A 19,519-nucleotide genomic window follows, 5' to 3' on the forward strand; every position below is an offset into this window, starting at 1 on the left:
GGCTGGAATCTGGATGGAATCTTGCAAAGATGGCCTAAGTTTACCTAGGGGTAAAGGAAAGCAGCAAGCCATGGGAATGGGGTAAGAGGGGGTTGTCACTTACCATAGACAGCGAGGTGGAACACCTGGATAAGTCCTTTTCCTCCAGTGAAGCTGATGTGAGCCCAGTACTGCCCACTGTCCTCGAGAGTCAGGTTCTCAATCCTCAGGGACATCACGCTGGGCACGTGGACCCTCTGCTTGTACTTGTCCTGGAGCCTGACCCAGGCGGGAGCGTCTGCCCCTCTTCTGACACTCATCATTACTTGTAGTTTGACTCAGAGCCAAAGGCCCACAAGATCTCTTCCAGCTCAGCTCCTAGCTTTGTGTTCACATGAAACAAGACAGAATCTCCTTGGATCTGCTTCAGAAAAGTGTGACCTCCAGAATCCTGTGCTCCAGAGCTGGGGGCTCCAGGACTCTTGGCCCCAGTGTTCCAGATGCCTAGGGCAGGGGAACAGGGAACAGGAGTGTTTGCTCATCATGAATAGGTGGGAGAGCTGTCCAACCAAACAGCCGATTGGAGACGGGAGCCAACCAGGGCTGCATTGGAGATGGATGGCGACAGTTCTACAACAGATGCTTCTCAACTAGGAATTTCTGCAGACTATATTGGAGGAAGTCATTATGTTATACAGCCTCATGATGATACTGAGGACAGCATGAATGATCATGAAGACACAAATGGCTCAAAAGAAAGTTTCAGAGAACAAGATATATATCTTCCAATTGCAAATGTGGCAAGAATAATGAAAAATGCCATACCTCAAACAGGAAAGATTGCAAAAGATGCCAAAGAATGTGTTCAGGAATGTGTGAGTGAATTCATCAGCTTTATAACTTCTGAAGCCAGTGAAAGAATCCATCAAGAAAAATGGAAGACAATCAATGGAGAGGATATTCTCTTTGCCATGTCTACCTTAGGCTTTGACAGTTACGTAGAACCTCTGAAATTATACCTTCAGAAATTCAGAGAGGCTATGAAAGGAGAGAAAGGAATTGGTGGAACAGTCACAGCTACAGATGGACTCAGTGAAGAGCTTACAGAAGAGGCATTTACTAATCAGTTACCGGCTGGCTTAATAACTGCAGATGGTCAACAGCAAAATGTTATGGTTTATACAACGTCATATCAACAGATTTCTGGTGTTCAACAAATTCAGTTTTCATGATCTGAAGAAATGATGGACCAGGGAGTATAGACAAGTGGAAGAGGCTGTATGATTCCAGAACAGAGACATTAGAAGAAAGCGACTGGTTGGAAAGATGTCTCTTTGTATATTAAATAGCTGTAATGTAGCTTCCCGATGCTTGACTAATTGAGGTGTTAATTCTGACTTGAGAATCTTTTTCATGAATGATTTTAAAGAAAAAATTGGATTTTAAAGGTATTAAAATATTTTTGTTTTGTATGAGAGTTTGTTGCTCTGTATGACTCCTGTATGCATTGTATATTGTGATTTATTACTCTCAGAGATTTGTAGACAGTTTCTTATTTTCATATTGAATCATGTTACTTTTGTAATTCAAGTAAACAGCTGGGTTAATTCATGATGTTTGCCCTTTTAATAAAATATAAGGGTAGAGTTTGTTTTGAATGCAAGTTGCCTTTACTATAAATTTGAGTTTGTCTTGGTTATAATAATACCTTGCATGAAAACCTAGCTAGAATTTCAGCTTTTGATGTATTTATTAAAATTTAAAATATTTTGTTTTGGTAAAACACAGCTTAAGCAGCACCATTTAAAAAAAAATGTAACTGAAAAATTAAGTGTGAATGCAGAAGCAAATATTGTCTGCCCTATTGAACTTGGTGCCTGTTAACAGTGTTTACACTGTTTGTTGTGCCTGTTAAAATAGTCTTAGTTATTGGAGCTTTTTGTTAAGACTAGATTTGCTTTAAGTTACATTATGAGTATTGAATTCATTTAAGTTTAATGTAATCCTAGTGCTCTTGAAATGATGCCCCTTTCCTTTTGTATATGATTTTTTTCAAAGTATCCTCTTCCAGTAGAGGAGTTTTATAGTCTGATGGTAAATATCCTCATTTTACCTTTTTAATTGAAATGTCAAGTTTCCTATTTTACTATGGAAGCAAGAAACATCAGACATTGTGTATACAGCCTGTTTGTATGGGTGAGTGAATGAAATGAAGAACAGAGTGAGTGCTAGGAGTGAATGGTGTGAAATGGAAGCCATTGACTTCTAGTGTGCTATCTTGATCTTTGCAATAAACTAAATTTAGATAATGTAAAAAAAAAAAAAGAATAGGTGGGAGAAATGCAGAATCCTCATTTTTAATGAAATCCATTCAATATACTTTCTTGATTCTAGGAGAGCAGCCTAGTATAATGAATTTAAGGAAATCTGGGCTCAAATCCTAGTACTAGTGGAGTGTAACCTGGAACAGGTTACTTAAATTTGCTAACTCCACTTTCCTTACCTGCCTCATGACGCATGGATTAAATGAGATTAAGTATCCCAAGCACCTAAGGCAGTTTCTGGCACATACTAACTGCATGACTGTAGTGGGCAGCTCCTGAAATGGCTCCTTGCAGCGCTGCCTCCTCATATTCACAGCCTTGAGTGACTCCCTCCCCCTGAGTGTGTGCTCCACCTAATGATTTGATTCTCATGAACAGAATGCAGTGAAAGTGGTGGCGTGTCACTTCAAATCAGGTGTCACCTCAAATCAGGTTATAAAAGACTGTCACTTCCTTCTTGCTTGAACTCTCTCTTTTTCCCTCTCTCTCCTGTGCTCTCTTTCTCTCTCTCACTCCCGCTGATGAATCCAGCTGCTATACTGGGAACTGGCCTATGGAGAAGTCCACATGGTAAGGAACTGAGGGCAGCCTCCAGCCTCCAGCCTCCAGCCAACAAGGAGCTGAGGCCCACAGTCCAACAGCCCATGAGGAACTGAATCTTGCTTAAATTCATGTGAGTAAGCCTAGAGATAGGCCCTTCCCTGGTTGAGCTTGGAGGTGATGTCAGCCCTAGCCAGCACCTTGACTCTGCCTTTTAAAGACCTTGAGCCAGAGGACCCAGCTCAATCATAACTAGATTCCCAAACAACAGGATCAGTGAAATAATTATTATTTTAAGCCTAAACTAAGATTTGGAGTAATTTGTTACATAGCAATAGTTGCTCATACAATAATGAGGGGTACTTTCCTTTCTCTTTGCTTCTAGGCAGTGTATTGGTCAGGATGGGGTAGGTTATATTGTGGTAACAAACAATTGAAGAAACAATGGCTAAGAACTGCCACACTACATGTCCCAGGAGAGATAGTGGGCATGTGTCCTATTCTGTCATGCATTGATGGACCGTCTTGTAGCCTGCCTAACTGGCAGGGGCTAGAGAGTGAGGGGGAGCAATGGACTATGTGGTGAACCACCAAGACAGCATTGCCCTAAACAGTCCCAGAGAGGGTGCCAATCAGTCTCCCTCAGTCACTTTCTCTGCAGAGCTGTGAACTGTGTGTTCAGCCGTTTCAGTGCCTCCTCCTGGGCCCTTCCTTGTCCATCTCCCACCCCTGCTGCAGCCTCTGCAGATGCCCAGGCCCCAGCGAACCCAAAGACCCTCTGTCCTCCCTCCAGACCAGGGCAGGACTGAACCAGACCAGGGGACACTACCACCTAATAACCTTGTCCTTGAAAGGAAATGGTTATTCCTTTCAGCAGATCAGGATCCGCCTGTCTGACAGTGTAGGCAGTCCTCTCTCCAAAAGTGTACACTCCTCCTCATATCAGGCCTCCCTTTCTACCCTTGCACTTTAAACCCATTCCCTGCTCTCACTAGAAAGAGAGTAGCTCAGAGCATTAGTCATATGAAGAAGTATTTCAGAGACCCTTCTTTGTAGTCATCTCTTCATTAAGTCACTTAATCAAGCATCTCCTCTGAGTCAGGCCTTCATCCCAGAGCCTTTGGCTCCCTTCAGAGAACTCAGCCTCCACACCAGAGCCCCCACCTCTCAGCCCAGAGGGCACAGGCTTCCAGGACCTACCTCAGGGCTATGCCTGCTCCTGCCCTGGGCCATCAGGGGAAGTCACAGGTATTCTCTGTCATCAGCTCCTGCACCACGCCCCACGGCTCCTCCTTCTCTCCCTTCTTCCTCATCTCACACCCCTCTGCCTACCCAGTCCAGGAAACTTCAGGGCCTTATCCTCGCTGCCCTACAGGGCACACCCTGGAGTACAGGACAGACAAACCGACAGAACCACACAAGGTCGACTGAGAGAGAAGGGCTCCACGAGACTGAGCTACAGGTTCCTAAAGCAAGCCAGGACACAAAGGTCATGGCCCAGCCTGTCCCCAGGACACAGAACTCAACTGTCAGAGCTGGAGCAGTTGAAATCCACACTGTCCCTCTCCAAGCTCCATCCCTTACACAGCCTCAGGGTCCTGAGTGTCTTAGGATTCCAGTACCTTGAGGAAGATGAGTCCAGACCAGCCTGTCCTAGCTCTCAGCGCTGACTGAGGGGAAGAATACAAGTGATTATTACTGTGTGGATATTGACCAGTTTTGCAACTATTTGTAAATTCGATTCAGCATTCTAATAACTCATATCTGTTCTTTGAATTTTACCTGGGACCCCTGGTATCATCCTACCAGTTACCTCATTAATTAATGAGTGAAAAAAACTCTGACACATGTTCCATTTTATAATTTGTCCCAGACATGGTTTTATCTTTTAATTAAAAAGCATCCTTTAACACCTTACTCAATCATCACATTAATTACAAATCTAATGCTTAAATATGTATATACAGAACAGGGACACTAACAGTAAGTCCTCTATTCACAGGGGGGAAATGGCAATTGGCTTTACTGAGCAAGAATTTCAGCCTGCAACAAGGCACCTTCCTAAGGGATGCTCACTGGTAATTCCAGTGTTGGTAAGAGAGGATCAACACCTGAGAGTCCGTGATTAAGAAGTTAATGCCACCTGAGGGTCAGCTGCAAAACAAACAGGAACTGAAGGGCTTTTCCTTTAGCTTTTGCTAAAGGGCACCACTGTACACACTGCCCTGAGTGTTTTGCTCACAGGTTTCCACACAACATGAGGCAGGAAGTGATGTCCTGGAGCAGATGGCCTCCAAGCCCCATTCAGGAGCAGAGGCAGAGAAAGCAGAAGGCAGGGCTCTGTCAAAAGGCCAGGCTTGAAGAGGGGGCCCCTCCCTCCAACCCCCCTTCCTCTGAGGGCTGAGGAAGGGGGGCCACAACTGCCCTGCCGGGGGCCTCCCTTTGAGGGTGCCCCAAACAGGCTCATCAGCTAGTCCCTGTCAGGCCACAGGAAGAGGAAAAAACAGGATGAAGAGGCAGGGCAGAGCCTGAAGTCGCCATAGGAGACTCTGGGTGAGGCAAGGAATTGCAGAAGGTCAAGGCTGGGGATGCCCTGAGCTGCTCTGTCCCAGCCTGTCAAGAGGAGGAGGCTCACGAAGGGAGGGAACTGGTCTGGGTCCCACCAGGCAGTGCCAGACCTGGAGCCTGGCTTCCTCTCTCCCAGCCCAGGGCTTTTCCCAGGCACTAAGTTGCCCAATGGGCTCTTCCACCGTCTCCCTGCCCTCCCACCGGGTCATCACCCCAGGACTCTAGCCAGATCTCACCTGAGCAGTTTCTGGATTCCCACTTGCTTAGTCATCCCTGGGAAAGGGGGGTGGGGGAGGAGGTGGTGGGTCTGTACTCTGAGTGTTTCCCAGAGCAGTGATTCTGGCCACCCTAGCCAGGGATCCCCACTTTCTGGAAAGGAGGAAGTGACAGCTGTGAAATTGCCTCAGAAGTTGATGGTTACCTACAGCCAGGAGAAAGCTGAAATAAAACCTAAAAAGGAAGGAAGGCAGCAAGAGCTCTGAGATCTACAAAAAAGATGTTAATTGAGAAAGAGAAGGAGAAAGAAGAGGAGGAGGTGGGGGAGAGGGAAGAGGTGGAAAAAGAGGAGGAGGAGGGGGAGGAGGGGAGGGAAGAGAGGAAAGAGGAGGAGATATAAAAGAAAGGCAGAAGGTGAGCATGTTCACAAGATTGAATTTCTACATTATCGTATCAAATCCAAACACTTTGTGTCTCTACATCCCTGTCTACAGCGCTTGGAGGCAGAGACCCTTTCTTCTCCAGCCTCCTGTTAGTGCACAGTGTAAACGGCTGTGCTGTTTCTCTGGTAAACTGGTGTGGACTGAGCCCACCTCAGGATTCCCATCTTCCCTTCCACACTTAGCCTCCAAACACACATCCAGGAAAGGGTTTAACATTTTAACAATGATGAGGCCAAATACTTCAGCCCCATCCACACCACCACTCCTCCACCACCCTCTCCTCAATGCAAGGGTTTGAGACAGGACAATGAAGAAACAAAGAAAAAGCATCCAACTGTGGAGCTTCAGGTTTCCCCAAAAGGGCAGTTTAGGGTGATGCTCCTTCTAATGGCAGTCTCTTCCTTCCTTTCAGTTTCCCTTTTTCTCCTTTCCTTCTTTCTTTTTATAATTGTGAGTCTTCCAGTCCCAAACCCTGTGGAGAAAACTCTACAGTATTTAATGTATTTTTCCATTTAAGTGGAATTGAATAAGAGAAGACAGATATAATTTACTGTGGATGGCAATTACTTACTTAAAAGAGGTCTATCCCAGACTCTCATTGTTAATTCAAGAATTCTGTTTTAAATGTGTTCTGTAATACCTTAACTCATAAAATTCCCTGCAAGTTCATTTAGGGGCTGGGATATATATATTTATATAAAACAATAGAAGTTTTCAAAGCTTTCACCAGAATTGATCATGCGCTATGTCTTCTAATTTTCTTCATTACCTTTTATTTCTTTTTTTATACATACAGACATATAATATTCCATAATTTCATAAATATATTATAAGGGTTTCTTTACAATGGTCTTTTTTTTGCTTAACTCTCTACCCTCCCTTCCTCCTCCATCTCCTTTTTCTCCATCCCTCTTTACCCTTCTTCCCCAGTTTTGGCCCCTTCCTGTAAGCCCATGTTAGCACTCTATTAGGAATTCTTCCCCATGAATACTGAAAGCTCCTGGTTCTTTTAAAAATTGTGGTCTTGTGATATCTGCTTCTCTCACCACATGAAATTCCTGCACAGTTCAACTGATACTTTCATTTTCTTAAGTTTCCATTATATTGCATGGTACAGATACTTCCCAACTCATGCAATCATTCTCTAATTGATGCGCAGCCCCTTTGCTTCCTGGTTTCTCCCTAAACAGTGCTGAAATATATGTACTTTCATCTGGTATCTCCACTGACGCAGGCTACATAGGGAATAAATAGACGGATCTGAAACCTGGCTGTTGGTGAAATTTCCCTCTCCTTTTCCAGTGGAGAGGCTCAAGAGGTCCAGACCAGAGGAGCTTTGTTGAGCTGGGACACCAGGGTTGGGGGTAACGTACCTCCCCAGAGATGCCCAGTCCCCACCACCCTTTGCCTCCTGGAGTAGACTTTGTCCTGGGTCTCAATCCCGTTTTCAGGCGGCACAGGCTCTCCAGGACTCTCTGCTCAGGCAGCAGAAGTGGCCTCACCTCCCCTAGTGCAGCCAAGGATGCCCAGGCATGGGGTTCCCAACTCTGACACCAACAAAAGGCTGTTTTTTTCTCTGTTCCCCCAGAATCTAACCAAACACACTGCATTTGCTAAATTACAACAGCCTTTTCCTCTTTTTGTTCCTCAAGGAGGTCAGAGGGGCCCTGCCATCCCAGCTCTACCGATTGCCCTCCCTTCCCCGAGCCCAGGTGACTCACCTAGGAGGAGGCTGAGGAAGCCCAGGAGCCAGGAGGCCCTGCAGAGGCAGGGGTCTTCTGAACTAGGCCCCATCTCAGACTGACACACTGCCAGCCTGCTCAGCGGCAGACTAGTAGGTAAAGACCTTGAGAAGAGGGAAAGCCTATGCTCCAAGAGCTCTTTGCACAACTTCCGCCCCCAGGGCAGGGCCAAACCTGGACACAGAGAAACTCCCAGGGCTGGAAACATAGGCCAGCAGCATAGAGAAAGTAGATCAGTTCTGTCATTGAATCCCCCACACGACAGTAGGCACTTAATAAATAAGTGTAGAATAAATGTACAAAACACAACACTTTTTGATGTACCTGGCACTGTGTTGAACTAGCCCCTCTCTGTTCTCACACACACACCACTGTCACCACCCCCAACTCCCTTAGCCTCTTCCTGGGGTTCACAGCCCAGCCCCGGCAGCCCCCACACCTACAGAAATGCTGAACTCTACCTCTTTTGGTTCCATGGCTTTCTCCTGCCCATACCCCATTTAATGATTCAAATATTCCTTCTGATTGTATGTAAATACCAAATATAAGGTTCCCTAAGTTAATACCTATGGGTGAAGAACAAAGGTCTTTGTGGGAAGTGTTAACTCCCCACATTTCCAATGCAATTATTAGCATTTGCCTTTTACGGACAGCTATGTGGTTTCTTAGCTGCCATGAGCCCTGGCCATGCTTCCCTCTTATAAAACACTCAAGGCAAAGCCAAACTTCACAGAAAGCTGAGAAGTCTCAGCTGCATTATAAATAAGAGCTTCCACTCAAGAGTTTGCTACCTCAGGGGACAAGGATAGAGAACAACACACTCCCTCCTGACACTGGCCTCAGCACCCTAAGCTCCAGCACTGCCTACTGAAGCTCAGAAACTGGCCTCTTCTCCTCAGTCCTGATGCCCCCAAACATCTGAGAATTTCTGCATCCCATCACCCTGCTGGAGTAGCACCATCTTCCTAACCCCAGGGCAGGGCCTCCTTCTCCTCCCCACTAAGACTTCCCTCCTCAGCTGCCCACGTGGAACTCCCTGAAGGCTGGGTCTCCACAGCTGGTCCTCAGCCATGCACTCAAGGAGCAGTTGGGCCACTGCTTATTAAACCCAATTTATGAATGTGAACTTGAGGTTTAGAGGGGTTGTTTGACTTGTAAAAGGTCACACAGCTAATCAAGGGGCAGAGTCCGGACTTTGACAAGCTCAGTGGTCATCCCCCAACATAACAGCCACCTCTCTCAGTGTTGGCAAGTCACCTGGGTCCAGTCTGTCCTCCCACCCAAATGTCTTCTGCAGTATTCTAGATAAGAGATTATTCAACACTGGCTTGACTTCCCGTCCCCAACTAGTAATGTGGAAATTACCTCAAAAGTCAGACCGTGCATCCTATGCTCAGAAACTTGTTATGTGGAGTAAAAATCCAGGCAGCTCATGCACTGGTCAACCTCAGGCCACAGAAAACAAGTCTTGTGCCCTCTTCTGCAAAGTCCCTATACCTCTCATGGAGGACTTTGTGTCTGGAAACTGTTTGAATATAAAACCATTTGGGTGAGGGGGCTAGAGGAAGAATAGAGAGAGGGAACCAACAATGAGGCTAGAGTCCAGAACAATGGGAGAAAGTCAGTCAACCCACATTCCATGTTGGCTGGAAAAACAGGGACATTAAAAAAAAAGTCTAACATCAGTCTTATCAGTCTAATCTCAATTTCAACTTGCCTTCCATCCTGTGACAAGTCACACACATGCTTAACCACAGAAACATTGGTAAGTGTTTACTCTACTTAACTGCCAGGTGCCACTAATGTTTTAGAGAATTAAAAGAAGGCAGACAGTCTCGAAGCCAAACTCAGCATGTAAATGCAATGCCTTCCCCCCAGCGTGGGACATGACACCCGGGGATGAGCCTCCCTGGCAACGAGGGACCACTATCAACTACCAACTGATGATGCAACTGGAAAATGACCTTATACGGAAGGTTCAATGCGGATCAGCAGAATATCCATGTCTACATAAAATACCATGACTTTAAAATGCTGTTTGACCTAAAGTAAGGGGGAAATGGAAAGGAGAAATGAGTTTATATGGCTACGAGTTTCTAAAAAAGAGTCTGGAGGCTGGCAGAAGGTTTGCCCTCATGCACAACTGAGCAGAGTCAGAGAGACAGATAAAGCAGATACAACCCCCAGATATTGGTTCCTTTGAGGGCTAAAGAGACCCATGGGAGTTATGGTCATGGCCGATGGGGTTAACTACCAGGGCAGATGGCCCCTCTTTGGAAATGGTGTTTATGTGTGATGAATCTGGACTCAGATGGGATCTCCCTTCATAAGACTTTCATGCTAATGTGCTGGAGGTGCAGTTAATGTTGGGGTTTAAGATATATTTAGGGGATTTGAATCTCTGGACTGACAATGTGATAGCCAGATCCTGAGCCTCAACAGACTCCAGCACCTACAATCTGATTTATTGGACTTACCACACTCAGCTAAGATGGAGGTGAAGAAGGACAACCACCACACCATGGAGCCTAGAGTGATTACAACTGAAAATGGGAGGATTGCATCCAGCATCCAGGTGGAATCTGAGCCTCCTCTTGACATAAAGGTGCAATGGACACAACCAATCCAGTGTCCACATAGAAGAGGTGGCATTGGATTGGGAAAAGTGGACATAATGGACAAAGGGTATGGGGAAAGGCAGGAAGAGATGAGAGGTGGAGGCGTCTTCGGGACATGGAGCTGCCCTGGATGGTGCTTCAGAGGTAATCACCGGACATTGTAAATCCTCACAGGGCCTACATGATGGAATAGAGGAGAGTATGGGCCATGATGTGAACCAATGTATATGAGGTGCAGAGGTGCCCAAAGATGTACTTACCAAATCCAATGGATGTGTCATGATGATGGGAACGAGTGTTGTTGGGGGGGGGGAGAGGGTGGGTGGGGGGGTGGGGTTGAATGGGACCTCACATATATATTTTTAATGTAATATTATTACAAAGTCAATAAAAAATAAAAAAATTAAAAAAAAAAAAAAAGACTGAACAAACAAGGGGGACTACAACCATGAATCAATGTAGATTTATTATTGCAGTAATGGAAAAACTTGTAACATTGACATAAAGATAGTGGTTATCAGAGGTTCTGAAGGAAGGGACCTCAGAGGAAGAATAGTTGAAACAGAGGGCATTTTTAGGACATTTGGAATTGCTCTGCATGACTTTGCAATGACAGATACAGACTGTTACACATTTTGTCAAAACCTATAAAATTGTATGGTACAAAGGGTAAACTATAATGTAAACTGTAGACCTTGGTCAGTAGTAGTGTTTTGCTTTGGTCAATTGCAACAAATGTACTACACTAATGTAAGAAGTTATTAATGGGGGAAAATGTGAGAGGGGGGAGGGGTGGGATATGTGGCAATCTCCTATATTTTTGATGCAACTTTTCTATAATCTAAAATTCCTTTTAAAATAAAATTTATTTATGGGAAAAAAAAAAAAAAAAAAAAAAAAAAGAAGGCAGACAAGATTAGCAGCCAAATGGAGGAGAAAGGGCATCAACTGGGTCTGTATAAGAGTGAAATGTGTAACGTAAGAGTGAAATGTAGAATTAAGTGAAAGGGAGAGTCCAGGGAGAACAAGAGATCTGAGAGGTGACCATGAGGAATTCAGTTTTTATTAATTGATAGAAAATATTGGAAAATTATGGACCTTTCTGGGTCATGGGATATGTGGTCATGTCTATTTTCTTTGAATCCCAAAATAGAGGACACCTTATCTGGCTGGGCTGAATATCTGCTATATGCCCAGGGTTTTATATGTGTTATTTCATTCGTATGTTGACTTGAATTCTTAAATAACTGTGTTATTCAAGCATTAAACCCACATTATGAATGAGTACACTGGATAACAAAAGAAATTAAATCACACCTATAGTCAGTGGCAAGGTGCTCTCAAATGCCACAGGAGGAAAAGGAGAGTGTAGATTCTAAGAAATTCAAGAGGGGAATGAACAAATACTGAATAATTTTAGCCTTAATTAGAAAAAAAAGTGTATTTCAACATGTATGATAAATGTTAATTAAGGATAGAAAATGGCTGAGTAAGGACCTTCAAAAATTCTCTCCTCTAGAGATTGTTGTTATGGGGGGAGGAGTGGGGTGAGGGGGGTGGGGGGTATATGGGGACCTCATATTTTTTTAACGTAATATTAAAAAAATAAAGAAAAAAATTCTCTCCTCTAAAAAGCAACAAGAAAACTAAACTAACTAACTTTCCAAAGAACATTTTCAGAGCTCTGGAAATTAACCTAGGGCTTACAACAACCCACCAAGCATTTATTCAAGACAAACAATTGTATCTTGATAAGAACAGAATGCTTTGTAGTGTTTTAACTTGCCCAGGTCCCATCCCCTACTCTCAGGTCCACTGTAACATTTAAAAATAATAACCTGTATTTGTGGTGAAAACCATTAGTCTGGTAGCCATCAGAGGGAGTAGAAGAGTGCTAGAACTCTTTCAAAAGCTCATTCCCTGTAGTATATGTTGCTCAAGTGGTTGAGCTCCTGCTTCCCATATGAGAGGTCCTGAGCTGGGTTCCTGGTACCTCCTAAAAACAAACAACGAGCAAACAAATAAAAACACCAACTCAGGGGAGCTGATGTGGCTCAGTGAATGAGTGCCAGCTTCCCACATATGAGGTCTTGGGTTAAATTCCCAGCCCTGGTACCTCAAACTAATTAAAAAATTGAAAAACTCATTCCCAACCAATTGTCATTATTTGACCTATCTTGTTGTTTATTGGATGAATCTACTTGAAAGGCTTTCTATCTTTGACCTGAAGTGGAGCTCTGCCACTGGAAAAGCCTTTTACCTAAGTGGCATTTGTCCAAGGCAATTGTTTAGCATCATGATTGTCTGAGACCATGGATAACAGATGATGCAAACAATAGACCAACCAAAAAGCCAAAAAGAAAGGCTGCAGAATGAGATGTCCATAAGGTCTTTGAAAACCTCCAACAGTTTTTTGGAAAACTATGGGCCATATGCATGTATAAGCCTGTATATGTGCCCAGGACCATGTAATGCTAAAAAAAAGAGGCCTAAAAAGCTCTAGGCTCCCACCTCTGTATGACCTTGAGACTTTGCACAAGCAGAAAGTGAAGATTAAGGCAGAGTTGTCAATAGAACTCATTTCCTGAGCCACACACAAATCCCCTTAGCAATGATTGGGAGACTTTTTGGTTTGATGCCTAAAAGATCTCTGTTCAATCATTAGTTGACTACTAAGCTAACAAAGCACTATCTTCAGTGGCCACACAAAGCAAAGAATAAAAATAAAATGAGTTTTTAAAATTTGCTAAAGCTACAAACAATAAAAACTAAAAAACAAACAAACAAAAAAATAGCAGCAGCAATAATAAGCCCTGAGAAAGGGCAAGAATCTTATTTCAAGGTTGTCACATTATGTTACTTAAAATGTCCAGTTTTCAACAAAAATTGCAAGACATAAAAAAGAAACAAGAATTTATGATGCATACCCAGGGGAAACAAATAAGTAATAGAAAATGTTCCTCAGGAAGGCCAAACACTGGACTTTCTAGATAAAGACTTTAAATCAGCTATTTTATTCTCCTTCCAAAAACCTTGCTGTTTTTGCTGTCTGCGCCATTTGCCATGTAATGTTCTGTCTATTTCTCTTTTTGTCTTCTCATTTTCTTCTCTAGGATTCACCAGGATTCAATCCTGGGGAGCTCCAATATGGAGAGGGAGTCCCTGTCACTTGTGTCACCTCAGTTTCTGGTTTCTGTTGCATCTCACCTTGACTGTCCCTTTCGTCTCTCTTTTTGTTGAGAGAGCCACAAATCTTGCTGTGTGGCTCACCACATATGCACTGTCTTGCCACATGGGGCCTTGCTCACTGTGTGGGCACTGACTCACTGCATGGGTCACCGCATGTGCACTGACTCATCGTGTGGGCACACCTTGACCTGGAGGCCCTGGGGTTTGAACCTGGGTCCTCCCATATGGCAGATGGAAGCCAAATCACTTGAGCCATATCCACTTCCTAAAATCAGCTATTTTAAATACACTCAAAGAAGTCAATGAAATCATGTCTGAAACAATACAGGAAAGTATATAAACAAAGTATCACCAAATGGAGAATATAAACATATAGAAATTATAATAAAAAAACAAATACAAACTCTGGAGGTGATGGCTATAAAAATTAAAGTGAAAAATTCACCAGAGGGATTCAAAAGCAGATCTGTTCAGAGAGAGAAAGAATCAATGAATTTGAAGTACATCAATTGAGATTACATGTCTGGAGAATAGAAAGAAATAAGAATAAAGAAAAATGAACAGTGCTTCAGACATCTGTGGGACACCATCAAGAATACCAGAAGATGAATAAATTGAGTCCAGAGGAGAGGAAAGTAAATTGCAGAAAAAATATTAGGAGAAATAATGCCAGAAAACTTCCCCAAGTTGAAAAAAATTAATTATATACACCTGTTATGGATTGAATTGTGTCCCTCAAAAATATATGTTTGGGCAGTGAATGTAGTTCAGTGGTTGAGTGCCCATTTTCCATGTATGAGGTTCTGGGTTCAATCCACAGTTCTTCATATATTAAATTTAAAACTACACATTCAGTGGCCTGGTTAGGGCATCTGTCTACCACATGGGAGGTTCGCGGTTCAAACCCCAGGTCACTTTGACCCCTGTGGAGCTGGCCCATGCACAGTGCTGATGCGCGCAAGGAGTGCCGTGCCACGCAGGGGTGTCCCCCATGTAGGGGAGCCCCACGCGCAAGGAGTGCACCCTGTAACGAGAGCCACCCAGCACGAAAGAAAGTGCAGCCTGCCCAGGAATGGCACCGCCCACATGGGGGGTTGACAAAACAGTATGATGCAGCAGGAAGAGGCACAGATTCCCGTGCCACTGACAACAACAGAAGTGGACAAAGAAGACGCAGCAAAATAGACACAGAGAACAGACAACCGGGGTCACAAACATATGCATTACAGGTGTCTCAGAAGGAGAAGAAAATGGAAACGGCATGGAAAGAATATTTGAGGAAATAATGACCAAGAACTTCCCAACACTTATGAAAGACATAAATATCAGTATCCGAGAAGTACAATCACCCCAAACAAAATAAATCTTAATAGACCTATTCCAAGACACTTACCATGCAGAATGTCAAATGCCAGCAATAAAGGATTCTTATAGAAGCAAGAGAAAAGCAATTCATCATATACAAAAGGAGTTCAATAAGACTAAATGCCAATCTCTCATCAGAAACCATGGAAGCAAGAAGTCAGTGGTATGATGTATTTAAGGTACTAAAAGAGAAAAACTGCCAGCCAAGAATTCTATATTCAGCAAAACTGTCCTTCAGAAATGAGGGTGTGTTTACAGTCTTTGTAGACAAACAAAAACTGAGAGTTACTTTCCAAAAGACCAGATTTATGAGAGATACTAAAGGGAGTGCTAGAGCCTGAAAGGAAAAGACAATGGCTAGAGTATTGAAGAAGTATGTAGAATGAAGATTTTTAGGAAGGGTAACTAAGTATAAAAAGAAAGACAATAGTAAGATATCACAATGGAAAACTACAAGATAAAATGGGCAAAGGAAATAATGCCTTTATAATATAACATTGAATGTTAATTGATTGAACTTCCCAATCCAAAGGCATAGACTAACAGAATGGATAAAAAAATATGAGCCACCTATATGCTATCTACAAGAGACTCACCTCAGAAGCAAGTACACAATCTGACCAAAATGAATAGTTGGAAAAAGATACTCTATGCAAAGAGTAACCAAAAAAGAGCTGAAGTAGTGATACTAATATTGGACAAAATAGACTTTAAATGCAAAACTATTACAAGATATGGAGAGAGTCATTATATATTAATAAAAGGCATAATTCACAAAGAAGAAATAGCAATCATAAATATTAATGTACCTAACCTTGGTGCCCCAAAATACATGAGACATGTACTGGCAAAACTGAAGGGAGAAATAGATGTCTCTACATTAATAGTTGGAGACTTCAATAAACCACTCTCAGCATTGGATAGAACATCTAGACAGAGGATGAATAAGGAAACACAGAGCTAGAATAATATGATAAATAAACTATATCTAACAGACATTTATAGAGCATTACACCCAAAACAGCAGGATAAACATTCAAGGACCCATGGATTCTTCACCAGAATAGACCAAGCGTTGGGTCATATGATACATCTCAGTAAGTTTAAAATAAAAGTTTAAAATAATTGAAAGTATACAAAACTCCACAAATATGTGGAGATTAAACAACACACTCTTAAATAATCAGTGGATTAAAAAAGGATTTGCAAGGGAAATCAGTAAATATCTCAAGACAAATGAAAACAGAAAACAAAATATCAAAATCTATGGGATACACCCAAAAGTCTTCGGCAGTATCCCAGATAAGAGATTATTCAACATTGGCTTGATTTCCCATTCCCTACAAATAATGTGGACACTACCTCAAAAACCAGACCATGCATCTATGCTCAGAAACTTCTTACGTGGAGTCAAAATCCAGGCAGCTCATCCACTGGTCACCCTCAGGTTACAGAAAACAAGTCTCATATGCCCTCCCCTACCAAGTCCCTGTACCTCTCATGGAGGTCTCTGTGTTTGGGAACTGTTTGCTTATAAAATCATTTGGGTGAGGGGGTTAGAGAGGAGGAATAGAGAGAGGAAACCGGCAATTGGGCTAGATTCAGGCACAATGGGAGAGAGACAGCCAACCCACATTCCGCGGTGGCAGGAAAATCAGGGACTTTAAAAAAAAGTCTAATATCAGTCTAATGGCAATTTTAACTTGCTTTCCATCCTTTTTTATCAAGTCATAACACATATACTCCCATGCCTATCATGGAACTATACAGAACTGCCTGGTGCCACTAATGTTTTAGAGAATTAAAGGAAGGCAGACAAGATCAGCAGCAGAATGGAGGAGGAAGGGCATCAAGGGATCTATATAAGAGTGAAATGTAGAATTCAGTGAGAGGGAGAGTCCAGGGAGAATAAGAGAGATGAGAGGTGACCATGAGGAATTGAGCCTCTAGGAACTCACAGAAAATGTTGGGAAGGTTATGGACCTATGTGGGTCATGGGATATATGGTCACGTCTATTTTCTTTGAATCCCAAAGTAGCGGACACCCCATCTGAGCTGGGTTGAATATCTGCTATATGCCAGGGTTTTACATGTGTTATTTCAATTAATTTGTAATATATATTGTTGAATTCTCAAATAACTGTATTATTCAAACATTAAATCCACATTATAAATGAGTAAACTGATGTCAAGAGAGATTAAGTCATACCTATAATCCGTGGCAAAGTTCTCACAAACTGTGAACCTATGTTCAGCCATGAACATGCCACAGGAGGAAAAGGAGAGTGTAGATTCTGAGAAACTCAAGAGAGGACTGAACCACTACTAAGTAATGTTAGCCTTAATTAGAACAGGAATATTAAATGTTAATTTAACAAGAAGGTTAAAATGTTAAGGGTAGAAAATGGCAGAGTGAGGACCTTCAAAAATTCCCCCCTGTATAAAAGCAGCAAGAAAATGAAACTAGTTAACTTTCCAGAGAACATTTTAAGAACTCTGGAAATTATCCGAGGGTTTGCAACAAACTACCAACATTTATTCAAGACAAGCAATTAAATCCAGGTCCCATGCCCTGCTTTCAGGTCCACTGTAGCCTTTAAAAATAACACCTGCTTTTGTGGTGAAGAACAGCATTCTGGCAGCCACCAGAGGAAGTAGAGTAGGGATAGAACTCTCAAAACCTCATTCCCAACAAACTGTCATTGTTTGACCTATCTGGTGGTTCACTGGAAGAACCCGCCTGTAAGGCTGTCTGTATTTGTCCCGATGTGGAGCTCTGCCTCTGGAAAAGCCCTTTACCTAAGTGGCATTTACCTGAGGCAATTGTTTAATGTCATATTTGTCTGAGACCGTGAAACAGTTGATGCAAACAACAGACTAACCAAAAAGCTAAAAGAAAAGGCTGAAGAATGCAATGTCCATAAGGTCTTTGAAAAGCTTCAACATTTTCTTGGAAAGCTAGAGGGCCACACACATGTATAGGGCTACACACATACCCAGGACCATGTAGATGCTGAGAAAAGGCCTGAAAAGGTCCTAGGCTCTCACCTCCATACGACCTCGAGACTTTGCAAAACGGAAAGTGAAGATTAAGGCAGAGCTGTCAATAGAGTCATTTCCTGACCCACACACAGATCCTCTCAGCAATGATTGGGAGAATTTTTGGTTCCATGCATAAAAGAAAATCTCTGTTCCATCATTAGCTAACTAAGCGCAGTCTTCAGTGGCTGCACAAAGCAAAGAATACAAAATAAACAAAATGAGTTTTTAAAAAGTTGCTAAACCAACAAACAACAAAAACTACAAAGAACAGCAACAACGATAAGTCCTGGAAAGGGGGAAGATTCTTATTTCCCAGCTGTCACATTATATTACTTAAAATGTCTAGTTTTCAACAAAAATTATAAAACACAAAAAGAAACAAGAATGTTTGATCTGTACACAGGGGAAACAAAGTAATTAATAGAAAATGTCCCTGAGGAAGACAAACATTGGACTTTCTTGACAAACATGTTAAATCAGCTATTTTAAATATATTCAGAAAAGTAAAGGAAATCATGTCTGAAGCAACACAGAAAAGTATAAAAACAATGTAGCACCAAACAGAGAATATCAATAAATATACGGAAATAATCATAAAAAACCAAATAGAAACTCTGGAGTTGAAAACTATAAACATTAAAGTGAAATATTCACCAGAGGGATTCAAAAGCAGATTTGTTTGGGGGGTGAGGTGGGGGCTAAAAAAATTAATGAATTTGAAGTATATCAATTGAGATTATATGACTAGAGAATATAAAGAACAGAAAGAAATAAGATGAAGAAAAATGAACAGAGTTTCAGACACCATCAAGCACAACAAAATATGCATAAAATGAGTCCAGAAGGAGAGGAGAGAAAGGAAAGTGTAGAAATAATGTTAGAAGAAATAATGCCAGAAAACTTCCCAAACTTCAAAAAAAATTAATCTATACATGTGATGTCGATTGAATTGTGTCCCTCAAAAATGCATGTTTAGGGATGAATGTAGCTCAGTGGTTGAGTGACAGCTTCCCATGTATGAAGTCCTGGGTTCAATCCCTAGTACCTCCCAGAAAAAATACAAAAAATACATGTTCAAGTCCTAACTCCCAGTCCTGTGAGTGTGAACTTATTTGTGGATAGGATCTTTGAAGATGTTATAAGTTAAGATGAGTGTTTACTGTATTAGGGTGGGTTCTAATCCAACATGATTGGTATTCCTATAAAGAGGAAACTTTGGACACAATAAGAGACAGGTAGAGGGCAGCCATGTGACAGAGGCAAAGATTACGCTATGCTGCTACAAACCAAGGGTCATAATGGATTGCCAGTCACCCACCAGAAGCCAGGGAAGAGACATGGAACATATTCTCCCTTTTAATAAGAAGTATGGCCCTACTGACAGCTTAATTACAGACCTCTAGCCTCCAGAGCCATGGGACAATACATGTCTGTTGTTTAAATCAGCTACTCTATGGAACTTTGTTATACCATCCCTTGTAATCTAAGACAAC

The 19,519-nt window shown here is 42.3% G+C and overlaps 1 protein-coding gene across 1 annotated transcript; it reads left to right on the forward strand.

Annotated features, from left to right (window-relative positions):
• Positions 1–547: 547 nt before the first annotated feature.
• Positions 548–1,637, forward strand: LOC101430266 (nuclear transcription factor Y subunit beta-like). The gene has a single exon (XM_012524406.4). It carries the CDS (start codon positions 594–596, stop codon positions 1,209–1,211), a length of 618 nt encoding a protein of 205 aa, XP_012379860.1. The 5' UTR covers positions 548–593; the 3' UTR covers positions 1,212–1,637.
• The last annotated feature ends 17,882 nt before the right edge of the window (positions 1,638–19,519 follow it).

The sequence above is a fragment of the Dasypus novemcinctus genome, chromosome 13 (assembly GCF_030445035.2).
Source record: "Dasypus novemcinctus isolate mDasNov1 chromosome 13, mDasNov1.1.hap2, whole genome shotgun sequence".
Classification (NCBI taxonomy): domain Eukaryota; kingdom Metazoa; phylum Chordata; class Mammalia; order Cingulata; family Dasypodidae; genus Dasypus; species Dasypus novemcinctus.

Excerpts from the sequence above, each read along its gene's own strand:
- LOC101430266 (XM_012524406.4), top strand. The coding sequence starts at position 594 with ATGGATGGCGACAGTTCTACAACAGATGCTTCTCAACTAGGAATTTCT.